General features: G+C 39.7%; 2 protein-coding genes across 6 annotated transcripts; one reads left to right on the top strand and one right to left on the bottom strand.

The window, feature by feature from the left end:
* Positions 1–1,493: 1,493 nt before the first annotated feature.
* On the bottom strand, positions 1,494–14,443 carry LOC104704257 (receptor like protein 28-like). Of its 2 annotated transcripts, none has more exons than XM_087460269.1 (4): positions 13,714–14,443; positions 12,777–13,511; positions 7,848–7,854; positions 1,494–2,430 (listed from the first exon to the last, which is right to left on the bottom strand). In XM_087460269.1, exons 1-4 carry the CDS (start codon positions 14,411–14,413, stop codon positions 1,494–1,496), a joined length of 2,379 nt encoding a protein of 792 aa, XP_087316395.1. In that variant the 5' UTR covers positions 14,414–14,443. The 2 variants fall into 2 exon arrangements, with proteins under 2 accessions (XP_087316395.1, XP_087316396.1); XM_087460270.1 differs by lacking the exon at positions 7,848–7,854 and adding an exon at positions 10,555–10,564 and having other exon boundaries at positions 12,792–13,555; positions 14,052–14,443.
* Positions 8,038–11,561, top strand: LOC104700188 (uncharacterized). Of its 4 annotated transcripts, none has more exons than XM_087460271.1 (3): positions 8,044–10,477; positions 10,717–10,782; positions 10,891–11,561. In XM_087460271.1, the coding sequence occupies exon 1, from the start codon at positions 8,610–8,612 to the stop codon at positions 10,089–10,091; it is 1,482 nt and encodes a 493-aa protein (XP_087316397.1). In that variant the 5' UTR covers positions 8,044–8,609; the 3' UTR covers positions 10,092–10,477; positions 10,717–10,782; positions 10,891–11,561. The 4 variants fall into 4 exon arrangements, with proteins under 4 accessions (XP_010413961.2, XP_087316397.1, XP_087316398.1 ...); XM_087460272.1 differs by having other exon boundaries at positions 8,044–10,516; XM_010415660.2 differs by having other exon boundaries at positions 8,044–10,516; positions 10,609–10,782.
* Positions 14,444–16,991: the final 2,548 nt, after the last annotated feature.

The raw sequence follows: 16,991 nt of genomic DNA, 5'->3' as shown, positions 1-16,991 counted from the left end.
TTTATGTGTTTGAAGACTGTTGTGTGAATGTCATCTTCCAACTTGGGACTGAACTCAGAGGGTTGAAAGTGATCGGAGACGGAACAATGAACTCTACAGGCTACAGTGATGAATTTCTCTCGGTTTGATCTTGACTTTTGGTTAAATCCGGTTTAAGTTTGTTGTTTTATGGTTAATGGTTATCTGGGCAACAGTAAACCAACTATAAACCATAATTATGTGTTTTTGGGTTGAATTTTTTGAAATTAGGGGAAAACTGAATTGTAACTTCTAGTTTGTGTGTACCGAGGTCGAGGTTCAAATACTGTGTAGTTGTGGTGCTATATGAAAGTTTATAGGAGATACAGATAGTTTTTCCCATTTATCTTTGAATTTTATTTTTGATTTTGAGTATTTTTCTTTATAATGATATTGTTTATATAAATGTAAATATCAACATGAAAAAAAAGTCAAAATCCTACCAATTTTATGCTACGGATTTGCGATGGATAGCAGTATCGCAAAATTGCTACTAATTTGCAAGGAGTACATATCATGGGGTTTATGATATTGTTCATATATTGTGACGACAAAAAATGTCGCAAAAGTCTTGCAAAACAGCGAAGGATTTACTCCGGGACATATTGCAAGATATTTGCGAGAAATAATGTATATCGCAATTTGCGGAAATATCCGTCGCAAGATTTGCGAGAGATATGCAACGTTTTTAAATTTGCGACACGTGTATTGCGAGGAACTGACGTTTCTCGCAAATCTTTTACTATTATCGTTTTGGAATCTTTCCATCGCAATAAGCATTTTTTCTTGTAGTGTTATCATATTTTCTACTTATAAAATTTGGCTAATCTCGTTTTAACAAGTCTTTTTAAGATCATTTCATAAGTTTGATCAGAGTATAAAATAAAATTGTGATGATCAAACTCTTTCAAATAGAACCATTAATTTGTCAGAATTAATCAAGCGCTGTTGGCGGGTTTGCATATATAAGACTAGGTCTTTGTGCTCGTGGTGATGACCTATTGACCTTGTTCTTTGTATTTGTAATCTAAAATCTAATGGCGAGTCTCCTGCCAATTAGGTTGGTGACGTGCATGGTAAAGTGATCATGTTATGTTTTAGTTAACCAAAGATCATTAAACTTGATTTTTGATGCCAGCCCAAACAACACTCACACATTCTAGGGGAAGAAAAAATCTGAGGCAGAACATAGTGTGGATGTTTATTAGAAACCGTTGAGTAAAAGTTGGTACGAGATTGTTGTTCAAAGAAGAGATAAACGGTGAAGTTGATTTAAATCTCGACAAAAGGTATGTCAAAAGCAAATGATGACTCCAAAGAGTGCACCATTCTTTTTTTCATTTTTAACTCCATAGAAAAATAAATGACACAAGCATACATTAGATAAAGATTTCTCAACAAACACAAAGAAATGGTTCAACACATCAACAATTACTTGACCAACATTATAGGATAAAACTCAAATGGAAACAATCCTAACGGCTTTTACGCATTGGCGGACCAATAATCTTTGCAAGCCACTCGGGCTTGTATGAAGCAATGAGTTGTGCTATTGCCAATCCAACCAACACTCCAGGTCCATATCCTATGGCCACCCCTTTCCAGCTCAACACTTGTTCCTCTTCCTCGTTTTCTTCTTTAGGCTGTTGTGTTGGTGGCGTATTAGTATTACTCCCAAAGCAAGTCTCCTCCAAAGGAAGACCACAAAGACCAGCATTCCCATCAAAGGAAGATATAGATTGCCCAATAATTTGTGGTCCTTGTGGTATTTCACCCTTGAGTTGGTTGTGAGACACGTTTATGTACGCCAAAAACGAGAGGCTCCCTAGTCCATTGGGAATAGTTCCAAAGAGTTGATTTCTTGACATATCAAGTGACTCGAGTTTCATAAGATTGGCGAAAGACGGAGGAATATGGCTTGTGAAGGCGTTGTTCGATAAGTTGAGCGCAATCAATTCCTCCAAGAGACCGATAGATTCAAGAATCTGTCCTTCAAGTCTGTTCCCAGAGAAATCAATGGCAGCGTAGGAAGTCAGGACTATCTCTTGCCCCATAGATAGGCCTTTGTATTGCAAATCTATAGCATCCATATAGGTATAGTGAATTTTACCAAAAGAATTTTTATCATATACCATATATAAACCCCCATAGTCATTCATGGTGAGTGATGATGCTTTCCAATTAACAAAGTAGCTTGGTGGCAAGCTTCCAGTAAACTTGTTGTCAGCAATCTCAAATATCTGCAGCTCTGGAAACCCGAGAGGACCTTGATGAGGAGGAGAGATAGGACCATAAAACTTGTTTGAGCGTAGGGTAAGGAATTGCAAATTCGGTAAAGCTTTAAGCCAGAAAGGGAACGTGTTTTCGATTCTGTTGTTTATAACGCTTAGAAACTTGAGAGATGAGCAAATTCTTGTTTTCAAGCTTTGAGATTCAAACTTTAAAGGAACAACTCTTCTTTTTTATTAAGGAAAATTACTCAAAACCTTAATCTCTCAATCTTAAATCTCACACTAAGGTATGTCACAACTCAACACCCTTATATATAAAACACCAAATCAAATCCTATTCCTAATTGGAAAACCTTTGTTTAGATAACTCCTAAACCAAACTCAATCTTAACTCTTAACAAAACACAAACTAGTTAGGAATAGGATGACTTCTAACTTAGTCTATCCAACATTCTCCCTCCTAAGTTTGAAGTCATCTTCGGCAATTTCTCTCATACCAATGAGCTCCCTCATTTCCTTGTATTTGTTCCTTCCGAGTGCCTTGGTTAATATATCTGCCTTATGTTCACTTCCGGGGATATGAACCACCTCCACTTGTCCATTCTCCACACATTCCATGATAAAGTGATACCTGGTATGAATGTGCTTGCTTCGCCCGTGGAAGACTGGATTTTTCGTCAGAGCAATAGCTGATTTATTGTCTATCCGAATGGTAACCTTTTCACATGGAGCTCCAGTAACTTCTTCAAGCAAATCCTGCAACCAAATAGCCTGTCTTGCTGCTTCTGTTCCTGCCATAAATTCAGCTTTGCATGATGATAAGGCAACAGTGTCCTGCTTCTGTGAGCACCAAGTGATCGGGCTCTCTCCAAGGGAAAATATGTGTCCTGTAGTGCTCTTGCCATCTTCAGGATCGACGTTGTGACTGCTATCGCTATATCCTACTAACCGTGGTACCCTTGTTCTTTCACGACCAAATGTCAGACCAAGACTGACCGTACCTTTCAAGTATCTTAAACATTTCTTCATAGCAGCTCCATGAGAAGTCCTAGGATCCTGCATATAGCGACTTAACACACCCACACAATACGATAAGTCCGGTCTCGTATGCAATAAGTAACGCAGACAGCCAACATTCTTTCTGTAGCTAGTGGCATCAATCCTTTCTTCTTTCAAAGCTTTGTCCAATTTTAATCCTGTCTCCATTGGGATGTGTACAGGATTGCAGTCGTTCATGCCAGCCTCCTCAAGGATCTTTAGAGCATATCGCCTCTGGTTCAAAGTAATCCCTTCCTCATGTTGATAGACTTCAATTCCCAAGTAATATGTTAATTTTCCCAAGTCACTCATGTCAAAGTTTGTGGCCATCTCCTTCTTAAACTGATTGATAATATCTTTGTTTGTTCCTGTAACAAACAAATCGTCAACGTATACAGCCACCACAAGATGCTCACCGCTTACCTCCTTTCGATATACAGATGGTTCTTTAGAGCACTTCTTAAAATTTAACTTACAAAGTATCTCGTTGAGCTTGTTGTTCCACGCCCTTGGAGCATGTCTTAAACCGTACAAAGCCTTGTTTAGCTTGTACACCTTATTCTCGTTTCCTCTTTCTTCAAACCCTTCTGGTTGATCGACATATACTGTTTCTTTTAGTTCACCGTGAAGGAAAGCTGTTTTAACATCAAGATGGTGCACTTCCCAACCGTTGGATGCTGCAAGGTTGACAAGGAGTCGGATGGTCTCCAGTCGAGCAACAGGGGCGAATACTTCTTCAAAATCAATCCCGTGTTGTTGTACGTACCCTTTAGCAACAAGGCATGCTTTATGCTTGTGTATTCTCCCATCAGCATTCCTCTTGAGTTTAAAAATCCACTTCAAACCTATTGGCTTTACACCTGCAGGTAGCTCAACTAAATCCCAAGTGTGATTCTTATTAATAGAAAGAATCTCATCCTCACATGCCATGATCCATTCCTTGGTCTTACTTGCTTCACCAAAGTTCCTCGGTTCTTCATTTAGACACAAAAGCAGTGTTTCACCTTCTTCCTCCACTAGTTCTAAGCACTCCTTTTGTGTGATTATAACATAATCTTCGAGATATTTAGGTCTTGAAATCGATCTCATAGACCTCCGACGATTTATTGAATTGTCTTCCTCCTTGTTTATGGTGTCTGCATTATTTTCTTCTGTTCTGTTTACAATTCCTCTGTTTTCCTCTCTATCGATTATGTGCTCTGCCTCGACATTCTCATTATTCTCCATCTCATCATAAATCCCATGATTCCCGAATTCACCAAGAGTTATACTAAAGTTGCCATTATTTCCAGCCTCAGACACTAGTCTCTCTGCACTCCAATTCCAGCCTTTTGTTTCATCAAATACCACATCTCTGCTAACCACTATCTTTCGGTTCTGTGGATCATATAGCCTATACGCCTTTGAGCCTGGTTCGGTTCCCAAGTGAATAAGCATCCTAGACCTGTCATCAAGCTTTCGTAAGTGAGGTTTGTCAACCTTAGCATATCCAATGCAACCAAAAACTCGTAAATGTCCAATGTTTGGACTCTTGCTCCTATACATCTCGTATGGCGTCTTATCCTTCAAAGCTCTTGTAGCTATTCGGTTTAATAGGTAAGTTGAATGTCGAATAGCCTCTCCCCACATGTAGTTTTGTAAGTGCATGTGTTTTAAGCAGCTTCTGGTCATCTCCAACAACGTACGATTTCGCCTCTCAACGACTCCGTTTTGCTGGGGAGTATAAGGAGCAGTGAGGTGTCTCCTGATCCCTGAGTTCTCACAGAATGTGTTGAATTCATGAGAAACAAACTCTCCCCCTCTGTCAGTCCTAAAAGTCTATGTGCGCTCCCCTGACTCTTGTTCTACCAATCGTTTACAATTTTTGAACTTTCCGAGGGCCTCTCCTTTTTCCTTTAGCAGAGTAGTCCACATGTAACGTGTATGATCGTCAATAAGAACAAAGATATACTTGTTCCCTGCAGCTGTGCTTGGAGTTATAGGCCCACAAAGATCCCCATGAACCAGTTCCAGTACTTTGTTTGCGCGATATGAGGTTGCTTGTGGGAAAACTTGTCTTACTTGTTTACCAAGTAAACATGAGCCAAAAATTTCTTTCTCAAAATTGACATCCGTAGCACCTTGAACAAGCTTCTTATCAAACATGGATTTTAATGTGGTCGAGTTAATGTGTTCTAACCTCGCATGCCACCTACTTGCCTCACTCGTTTGGGCTAGATGGAGGCTTGAAGTATCTCTGACCGTAGTATCCCTGATCCCCATTCTTACCTTGTAGAGACGTTTTAATGATCGTTCAGCTTTAGCAAGTAGTTTCCCGTGTTGATCATGCATAGTTAAGATACCTCCTCTAAGCCTTATGTCGCATCCTGATTCAGTGGCTTGCCCGAGACTTATAATGTTGCTTTTCAGGTTTGGTATGTAATAGACGTCTGTCATCACTCGTGGCTCTCCGTAGATATCAGTGAAAGCAATAGAACCTTTACCTTTAATATCTATTCGAGAGTCATCTCCAAAGCGTACCTTACCAGTGATGGAAGTGTCGATCGAGTCAAAATAGCGTTGATCTCCTGTCATGTGATTACTGGCTCCGTTGTCCAGGTACCAGATATTCTCCTCCCTTGTATTCGTCTCAAACTTGCTTGGTATGCATCGTTCTTCATTCAAGAAGACAATCTCGTGCATCATAAGTTCGTCAGCGTCTTGTGTCTCACTTTTCGCGTCTTCGTGTGTTTCCTGTAACTTGAGCAGTCGGTCTGGGCAATTGAAGGCGAAGTGGCCGGTCTTGTCACAATGAAAACATGTTATTTTCGACATATCTCGACCTTCGCCAAAGCCTCGTCCTCCACCAGAGCGCCCACGACCTCTTCCTCTGTAAAAGGATCTTCCACCTCGTCCTCTGTTTCGATATTCTCTATTATAGTCACAGTTTGTGTAGTTAGACTGTCCCTCCATGTTCGCATATAGTAGCTTGGTCTGATCTTCTTGTGTATCTTCTTCTTCTGAGATTCGTTCTTCATACGCTTTCAAGCGTCCAACAATATCCACAAACCTTGTGGTATTGAGCTCCAGCACTTGCTCCAACGATGCAACCATGTGTATGAATTTTGCTCTTGGAAGACACTTTAAAAACTTCTTCACCATCTTTGATTCTTCAAGATTTTCTCCCAGTGCAGCCGTCTTGGCTGAAATTTCAGATAATCTTCCCACAAACTCATCTATCTTCTCAGTGTCCTTCATGCGAATTCGATCAAACTCAGCCATAAGAGTCTGCAGACGAGCTTCTTTCACCCTCTCTGCTCCCACATGTCTTGCCTTGATTGCTTCCCACATCTTCTTCGCCGAGTCAAGTTCGCCGACTTGCAAGGTAAGAGATTCAGGTATAGATTGAACAAGTAAGGCAATCGCCATGTTGTTTTTGTCAGCATTGATGGCGTCTGTTGCAGACTCTGGTTCTATGACCTCCCACACCTTATGAACTCTAAGGGCAATCCTCATCTTCATGGCCCACACGGTGTAGTTTACTGTATTTAGCATCGGACATGAGATAGAAGGAGATCCTCCTCCTTCTTTTGGTGTGACGGTTGAGACGGTAAGATCTCCCATCTTTGATACTCGTCTGAAGCTCTGATACTAATTCTTGTTTTCAAGCTTTGGGATTCAAACTTTAAAGGAACAACTCATCTTTTTTATTAAGGAAAATTACTCAAAACCTTAATCTCTCAATCTTAAATCTCACACTAAGGTATGTCACAACTCAACACCCTTATATAAAAAACACCAAATCAAATCCTATTCCTAATTGGAAAACCTTTGTTTAGATAACTCCTAAACAAAACTCAATCTTAACTCTTAACAAAACACAAACTAGTTAGAAATAGGATGACTTCTAACTTAGTCTATCCAACACAATTTACAAGAGACTAGGCCTGGGCATTCGGTTAACCATTCGGTTTCGGTTCGGTTGTATTCGGTTTCGGTTATTTTGGATATAGTAATATAGTAACCATTTGGATATTTTTGAAATTTCGGTTCGGTTCGGTTCGGTTTCTTTCGGTTCGGTTTTGGTTTGGTTATTTAAATAAATAACCATAACTAACATAAATTATATTAACATTAACCAAATAAACCAAATATAACCAAAACTAACCGAATATAACCAAAATTAACCAAATATACAATAACAAAAATACAAAAAAGGGAAAAATATGGATTCAATTTTACAAAATAGTATTTAACTTTGTAAATTCAAAAAAATAACATTTACATATATTGATTATTTAAAATATTTAATTGTTTTGAATCTAGAAATAATTTATATTTTAAGTTTATTTTATAGTTTTGCATAATATTAAGTATATAATATTTGATATCTTCTAGGTTTTCGGATATTTCGGTTAACCATTTAATTGTCGGTTCGGTTCGGTTCGGTTTCAGTTAGTTTGGATATAGATTTTTACTAACCATTCGGGTATTTGAAGAATTTCGGTTCGGTTCGGTTTGGTTTTTTTCGGTTCGGTTTCGGTCGGTTATTTGGTTATCGGTTATTTTGCCCAGCCCTACAAGAGACCTTGGAAGTGATATAGGAAATGAGAGTAGTTGCGCACATGTGAAGTCAAGATAAGAAGAAGTGGATCACGTGTGATGGTGAACTGATGGAAATGGGAAAGCAATGTCAACGTAACGGCAAACGGACGTTAGTTAACACTGTTTGTTAGCTTAGTATAAGAGCACATGTTAGCTCACATTTCTTATTTGCAAAAATATCTGAATTGTTGTTTTTTATTTTCTGGGTTTGGTGACATGTTCCTCATCAGCTTGCTGGAGCTTCTCTCTTGAGACTCTTGTAGATGAGAAGTTGATGTTGCGTTTCTTGTGAACGTTATATCAAGTTTTATCAATTGTGTGTTTTGAATCTATTGTGTTTTGAGTTCTCTGTTTTACGTTAACAATGGTATCAGAGCATCGTCTTTCCTCGGAATCAATGACAGAAGAGGATGTGGCTCTTGTAACGGCGGAATCATTGGGGTTAAGAGTTAGGAAGATTCGTCGGAGAATTTCATGGGAAGAGTTTAACGAGAGATGGTTCAAAGGCCTTTGTATGTTTTGCGATGAATTGGAAACTCCAGATCACCATCTTCTTCACAAGAATTCAGGAATTCTCATTATGAATTGTGATCAAGATGAAGCGCTCGATGATGAAGAATTGGTTGAAACTGAAGTTGCAACAAAATTGATTGAAAATGAGGATCGAGTAGTGAACAATGAAGCAAACACAAAAGCGATTTCAGCAATTGCTAAAAAGAATCGATTCCACCATTTCAGATGGTGACAAAGGAGGAATCAGTTGTGGAATCTACTTGTGTTCAGCATGCGAACTTGGTTTTACAACATCAGGTTCCAATTTCATCTTTGGAACATAGCCTTAATTTCTGTAAACCAACTTTGGATGTTTGTGAGGAGTTGTCATACACATTTGCAATGGTGGGAATCGATCAAGTTCAATTTCAATCTGGTTTTGAATGTGTAAAAGGCAAAGACAGTGCACACCATATGTTCGACAGAATGCTTCTTAGGGGATACAAATCACAACAAAGGAAGAAACTGAGTTTGTTTCCTAAGTTCTGGAAGTTCAAGTACAAAGAAGTCAAATTGTTGCGACTTCTACCACAAACTGAACACTATAATCTCAGGGGAGGAATGATTATCAAGCAACTTCATGAGAATAGTCCAGTGTATTATGGTGTTGATCAAAAGACAGGGTATGAGTTAGACATGTTTGGTTGGGACTATATGAAGCGAGTAACTCCGGATTATAGCAAAGTGAAGGGTATGTGTGAAGTGACCGAGTTCGAAGGAATCAAGTCAAGAGGAAAATTCACTGGTTTTGTCTTAGTAGTGGCTGATTGCTATGAACAACCAACAGGTGGAAAAAATGGTGCAGATCATGGATGTTCAAATTCAGAAAAACTAAGAACAAAGAAGAACACAAACCTGGTTAAATCTTGGATGTTCAAATTTAGAAAAAAGAAGAGTGGTGAAGGTCATGGAGAACAATCTGTACATGATCGGATTATACTGGTGCAAGAGCAGCTGTTGCAAACCAGTTTGTTCATTCAAGGACTCATGCAAAATAGAAAGACCAAGTTTCTCAAGCATTGGTTGTTCAGAAGTGATTGTTTCAAGAAAGATGATCTGTTGTATCATGAAACACTTCAAATATGGCCATTTATCAGATTCAAGTTCTGGAAGTTCAAATTCTTGAACAGAAATTTGCAGAAAACCGGTTTACCAATAGAGAAGGATATGGGAAACCAAGATGAGATGTTCATTGTGATGAGTGTATTCTTGCTGTTGAATGGAATGGATCATTCTTTCAGTGATAAGGTATTGATCCAGCTGCTGGAATGGGGAGATTGTGCAGAGGATTGGACTCAAAAAATGTCTGTTGTCATCTGTTTTATCTTGAGGAAATATTTACACTTGAGTTTTGATTGTGAAGAACATGTGTTAGCTAGACGAAAGAGGAATCATGGTCTTTCTCTTGGATTGCAGACAAGGTGTTTCACACATTATGCAGCAACCGGGGATGTACAGAAGATTGTGGGCAATGTGGCTCCTAATGTTGAGAGGTTCCAAATCAAACACAAATGGCGATTTAAACTCTTGCCATCAATCTTAGAGCTTAATATTGAGTGTGGGGTTGTTTACAACTATAAGAACCAGCTAATCTCTATAGCCTTCAAATGGAGTATACAATGGCAGTTTCCTTGTCAAATCAGTAGTCCATTCACTACCAAACCTTGAGGTCAAGGTTTCTTGAAAGGGGAGATTTGATACAGGAAATGAGATGAATGGCTCATGTGGAAGAAAGGGTGACACGTGGAGTTTAATGGTTGGTGGAAGTGAGGAAAAATATGTGGAGCTATGTGATTGGAGCAAGCAGGCTTTAAGAGGGAACTATTCATCATCATCTTCATTATGCAAAAACAGAATCTGAGAATTGTAGTTTGTTTTATCTTCTTCTTCGTTTCTTCTCCGTGTGAGACTATGGTGTTGTACTCATCTTGATTGAGATCTCTCCGTAAGATCTTTGTCATTTGAGATATCGGCTTGCGTTTTATGAACGTTAGCTCGATTGGTTACAGTAACGATTTGAATTGTAGTATTGGTGGTTTTTTTCTTTATCAAAGGTATCAGAGCATTGAATTGTTCAATAAATTCAATAAAAGGTATTAAGTATTGTATTCTCCAATCATGTACCGGCCACCTTAACGATTGTATTGTCCACAATAAATTGTTCATCAAGTGTAAACTGTTGCAGGCATTGTAAAATTGGTATTTGTTGTTCCTTGCAATCTTTTGTGTCAAACAAAAATGCCTCTGCTTGATATTCCCTTCTTGATAAGCTGTACGACACTTCATGCTGCAGCAGAACAAAGAGACAACACAAGCACATTCTGAACTTCAATCTCCAATAACGCCACACCGCCAAATAGTAAGTCATGCTCAAATAGGAAGAAAACAGACGCTTGACACCCTCTTGTACATATTTGTACTTGAGCATCCATGTCTTATAACATATTCTCTTCTTCTTTTTCTTAAGCTCTGCAATTTTGTGCATGGTCGGAGAGTTGTTCTGCAGGCCTGCCCTCAAGAGAGGTTGTTTTGCAGCCACATTCAGAAATGGAAAACTCCCAGGCCCATCATCGCTTGAATTCTGCATCAATCCTAAGAATTCATACGCCTTACAATCCCAAGGACTGACCAAATTCAACAACACCATCCCCGAAATTGATTGTAGGAACCCAAATCCCCCTTTGTTCGTCAACTGTAGCAGCACCACTCCGCACCCCAGCTGTTGTACTCCAAACTGTGCCAGAATCCTTTGAAAATTCAAATCTTTGAACCTGAATTTCCAAGTCTTATGAAACTTAGGTACCTTCCTTTGCAAATTCATATGGATGACACAAAAGAGAAACTGACAAGGCAGCTTGTGAGCAATAAATTTCATTTCACCAACAACAACACCAAAAGCAGTTTGGGCAACATCAATAACAGAATCAGATTGTAATTTCACCAAGAGATGCACAAACTCTATCAAGGCAACCACTTCTGATATATTCACTTCTAGACTGAAACATTGTTTTCTGTTTTTTGTATTTCTCAGCCACCACTCTTCTCATCACACCAAACAGCAAGGTCTATATCATGATTGTGTAATCTCTTGATTCCATGTTTCTGATTTTTGTATTTAAACATCCAAGATTTTGAGCCCTTTCCCTTCTTCCTCCGGTGCTGCAACCGATGGCCTCTATGAAGCATTCTGTCACACACTTGCCCAGCAACAAGTTTAACATGGAGAACTGTTGATTGCTCACTGTTGACCAATTCTTTTAAGACATTGGAAATGTCACTAACAGAGTCATGTTGCTGCCATAATTTCTTCCCTCCAACAAAGGCTTCTTGCTAATCACTCTCTTTCTTATAAGCACTTCCTTCTCTGACAAAAGTTTTATTAACCTTTATATCATAATCAGCTATTGTCGTTAGAAGATCAATATCACCCATGTGTTGCTTATGATGTTCGCTCATCATATATGTATCTGTTGCAAACTGGTGAGTTTTCCTGTGACTGAGAGACAATGTCGAAGTGAATGTCTCCACATAATGCACCATTAGTGACATATGATGAATACTCTCGCTATCCAATCTGAAAAGGAATTGTTGTGTATCCAACTGTCCCATAAGTCTCTTTTCTGCCACCATGATGGCCAAGAACAAACACGGAGAAGCGGCATATGTATTCTTCTTCTTTGTGTCTTCAAAACCAAATGAGAAATCCCTTGGTGCTAATTTCTGTTTGAACTTACACCTCCAAGACTTGTACCCTCTCGTTTTCTTCTTTATTCCTAGCATTTCTCTATATTGAAGCATTTTACCGAACACTTTGTGTGTAGAACAAATCTTCTTCATTCTTAACACTTCGCATCTCTCTCAACGCCACCTGCAACCTCAAATCTCCTATTACTGCTCTTTTGAACCCCTTCTTGCTCCATATTCTCGTTCTTCACCACATCTAGATTTTCCAATCCTAAATTTACTTCCCTAAGTTCAACACTCCTCAAAAGCTCAGAATTAGCAATAGGTACCTGAAATGGCGGAGTTGGTTCTTCTTCCACCAACGCTTTCTCTTCTGGAGCTTCATGTACCTCATTCATCGTACAATACTCAGTTGATGCACGAAATTCTTCATTAAGGAGCTGATTGTCGTCACCATCAATCATGAGAAGCCCTAATTTCTTGTGTTTGAAGTGGTGATCGGGAGTTTCCGGCTCTGCGCAGAACAAACATAATCCCTTCAACCATCTCTCTTCAATCTCTTCTAACGTCCGTTTGCCATTACATTGACATTGCTTTCCCATTTCCATCGGCTCACCATCGCACGTGATCCACTTCTTCTTATCTTGACTTCACATGTGCGGCAGCTACTCTCATTTCCTATATCAGGAAGCTTTCCTGTTAATTGATTGAAGCCAATGTCGAGTGTCTGTAGAGAGGTACCAACGTTAAACGCGTGAGGAATACTTCCTTCCAGATTGTTTTTCCAGAGATTCACAAAAATGAAGTTGGTAAGACATTGAGGAATTGGACCGGTGAACTTGTTGTTGTTAAGAACAAGGATTGTAAGCGAGCTTCTATTGCAGATTGAAAGAGGTATCTCCCCTGCAAAATTATTACCTTCAGCACTGAACCCTTGGATAGAGAGAGGCAGTTGAGGAAGTGCTCCTTCAAAATTGTTTGCATCCATGAATAAATTCTGCACTGATGAATTTATTAAAACTTCTGGTGAACCTTCGAAACCACTGAAGGAATTATCAAACATATCCACTGTCCTCAGACGAGGAAGGCTCCATAACCACTCAGGGATGTTTCCATGGAGTATGTTTGCGGATATGTCTATAATCTCCAAATATTGAAGATTTTTTAAGATTTTTGGAAACACGCTGATGTTGCAGTACCCTAAGCCCAACTGGTTAAGGGTCAATGGGATGTTTGAATCTGAACTTAAACTTTCCGGAGATATATTGTTTCCTAAAAGAGTGAGCATCTCCAAAGATTTGAGAGAGGAGAAGATATTTACGTCAATTGGGTAGCTAGTGTTTAGCAACGAAACGTCGAGCTCCTTGAGGTTGATGAGTTTTGAGATAGGCTCTAGGAGTTTTCCTTCAAAATGGTTAAACCCTAGATACATGATTTCGAGTTTAGATGAGGTAGAGGAGTTAGGAACTTCAATAGAGCCAACGAGATTGTTTTTACGCAGATCAAGAGATACTAAGAAAGGTAAAGTGAAAAGGTGAGAAGGAATGGTTCCAGAGAATTGATTATAACAAAGGTCTAGATAGATTTTGTACAAGTGGGAAACTACCTCTAAGCTTGTTTTGCTCAATGTACAACTCGAATATCCAAGTTAGGTTACTAATTGTCGGAGGAACTTGACCAGAAAATCCACTGGAGCTAAGAAATAAGACCTCTAATTTGTTGAGATTGCCAAATTTGGAAGGGATTGAGGAACTAAAGTTGTTGTTGGCAAGACTAAGAAAACTAAGGTGGTGCAACTCGAAGAGGCTACTGTTGGGATTCAGATTTCCAGACAAGTGATTATAGGAAAGTTCTAAAACGGAAAGCATGCTTAGGTTGTTAAATGAGGAATGAAATTGGCTGATAAAGCCATTAGAGGTAAGACCCAGAACCTCTAATTTGTTGAGATTACCAAACTCGGAAGGGAGTGAAGCGGAGGTGAAGTTGTTGTTAGAGAGATCAAGAAAACGGAGCTGATAAAACCGGAAAAGGCTACTGTTGGGCTTCATAGTTCCACTGAGACAGGCTCTGAGTCGTAGCTTCGTGACCGCACCCGTCGAGTTATCGCACCAGACTCTATTAGAGGGGTCACTATGGTTGCAGCCACGGGTGTCAAACTCGTTCTTGAACTGCGTAAAGGCTTTAATCTGGTGGGGACGGCAAGCAACAAGACCAACAGGATTATTTATATTGAATAAGCTTGAAGGGGAGACACAACAAAGTAAGAGTAGCGAGAGAAAAAGCAAACGCAGATGAAACTCCGGCATGATCGTCACGATGAGATCTTTCTACGAAGAGTGATTTTGGCTTAAGAAAAGTGAGAGAGAAGAATGGTATAAATAAAGATTTTTAGTTTTGCATTTTAGCACAACTTGACTTAGAAGAATTAGTTAGAGCTGTGACAGTGAAGTCTTTATTGTATTGGATCGAACTTGAAGAAAATATCTGCTAAACAGCTAACTGGGATTCAAGTCATGAAGTAAAATCCACGTTAGTTCAAAATTTCTAACGTATATAATAAGAGACGATATACACAAATATTAGGAGGATTAGGATTACTGATATTTGTTAGATTTGATCTTATCTCTTTTCTTAAGGCTCACGCAATTTCTAGCCTATATATATTGTACTCCTCACAATTGATACAATATACGAAAACATTTAGAGCAATTCTCTACTTTGACAGTATAGCTTGTAATTGGAATTAATCAGGTCAAAGCTCCTCACATGTGTTCAAACTACAGAAGTAAAATAATATAACGAAAAACACATTGGATACGTTTGTCAGCTTGTGGATCAGAGACGTATGTAGCTCTTAATAGTGATTGATTTACGAAGAAGAACAGCCACTCTTTTGCTTTGTTTGTGTATTGGTAAAGTGATCACGTTGTGGACCTTGTGGTTTAGGTGACAAAAGATCGCTATAAACGGAACAAAAAACGTTAAGCTAAGCAAAAGAACTAAATAGAAACATGATCGAGATGATTTTTTATCTTTTCCACATTTCTTTATCAATAGATTCTTCATATATAGGAGGATAAGCACATTTACAGATACAGTCACCGTCGCGAATTCTGGAGCATAAGTTACTTACCGATTGATATTGACCATAGACGTGTCACACACGTACCGTGTAAGGTAAGGAGAGGGAGTTTCGAGGATTTTTGTGTTTAGTTTTGTGGGCTGACTTGACTAGTGACTAATGTCTACGGGCCTCTTTAAGCTATTCAAGAAAATATTAAGAGCCTCAACAAAAGTTCTAATTAAGAGGCTAAGATTTAAATTGTGATCTTCAAATAGAACCATTTATAGAAAAACTCTTCATAATAGTAAAGGAGAAGAAGAAAACGAAAACGTGAAAGTTTCCTTAACTAGATTTGGAGGCGATTTTTGGGCGACTAGGGTTTTTATTGCTTCTTGTGCACGTATGGAGCCGCCGGGGGCTTCTCCAGGACAGGGGGCTTCTCCGGAGAGTGATAACGGGGTGCAGGATGTGGTGACGGGTGTTCAAGCTCCGCTCATGAGCCAAGGGGATTCCTCTTTGGCAAAGGGAGATGGAGATCTGAGGGAGAATCGAAACTGGCTTAAGGTAGCGAAAAACATGTTTTTACTCAACAGAGTTTTCAAGTGGTTGAGGTTGAAGGGAAGGAGAAGGTGGTTGTCCCACAAGATGTGTTTGTGGGAGCTAGGCCTTTGTGGGAAGATTTTCTTATTGGCACATTCCTGAATCAGAAAGCTCCACATGTGGGTAAAATCCACATGATTGTTAACAAGATATGGCGGTTAGGGGATAAATCTACCTTGATTGATGTATTTGCTGTTAATGAATCTATGGTGAAGTTTAGGATCCGCAATGATAATATGAGAAGTAGGGTTTTAAACAGAGGAATGTGGAACATCATGGATATTCCCATGCTTGTGTCTAAGTGGTCACCGTATGCAGCAGACTCGCAGCCGGCGATGAAGTCAATCCCTCTGTGGGTCACTTTGCGGAATGTTCCTCCGTCTATGTTCACGGACAAGGGGTTGGAATATCTTTTTAGCGCGGTGGGTAAACCGATCCGTTTTCACCTGAGAACTGAAGCTTGTGTTAGTTTTGATGAAGCTCAGATGTTGGTTTAGGCAGATTTAACAAAAGTTTTGCCACGGGAGTATGTATGTGGAGGGGAGGAAGAAGGTGAGATTGCTACTATCATTAAGTTCGAATATCCATGGTTGCCACCGCGGTGTAGTCGATGTCATAAATGGGGGCATTCAACTGTAAACTTCCTCTCTCATGTGCGGTCTGAGAGTGTGGTGATCAGGGACGAGGTTCTTTTGCCATCTGTTCCTTCGGCTGAGATTTCTTCGGGCTCTCCTTCGATGAATGGTGATGGTGATAAGGACCTAGTGGAACGACATACATAGAATCCCAGGTTAGTAGTGCAGATATGGCGGGGGTACAAGAGAAGGAGGGGTCGGATAAGGAGAAGGCGGGGTCTGATAAGGAATGGATCACTCCTTCAAAAACTGGGCGTAGTCCGGGAAAGTTTTCAGAGGGTTTAAAGCCTAGCGCAGGTGCCATCCTTTCGAATACATACTCAGTGCTGGGAGAAGAGGACGGAGTCTTTGAGGAACCAATGCAGGTGGAGACTGCCTCGATTCCTTCGACTGTTGTGATTCCTCCTAAGGAGGTTCCGGACCCTGCAGTGATGGGGGGTAAGGATAAGGACCGAGGGGAGGAGCCAACTGTGTTGCTTAGGCCTTCTCTGCCTCGTGAATCTAAATCTTCCCATGAAACAGTTTCAACAGCTTCTAATCAATCTTCTAGAGTTTACTCTAGGGATCAGAGCAGGAAGCCTACCC

This window comes from Camelina sativa, chromosome 7 (genome assembly GCF_030686135.1).
Source record: "Camelina sativa cultivar CO46 ecotype springtype chromosome 7, ASM3068613v1".
Classification (NCBI taxonomy): domain Eukaryota; kingdom Viridiplantae; phylum Streptophyta; class Magnoliopsida; order Brassicales; family Brassicaceae; genus Camelina; species Camelina sativa.
This window is presented reverse-complemented; position numbering and strand designations above follow the sequence as displayed.

Bases quoted from the DNA above. Each gene is read 5' to 3' on its own strand.
- LOC104700188 (XM_010415659.2), top strand. From the start codon at position 8,610: ATGGTGACAAAGGAGGAATCAGTTGTGGAATCTACTTGTGTTCAGCAT.
- LOC104704257 (XM_087460269.1), bottom strand. From the start codon at position 14,413: ATGCCGGAGTTTCATCTGCGTTTGCTTTTTCTCTCGCTACTCTTACTT. The intron at 13,512-13,713 runs GTAGTTTCCCAC...ACCATTTTGAAG, and splicing joins TGAGCAAAACAAGCTTAGAG to GAAAACTCCTAGAGCCTATC.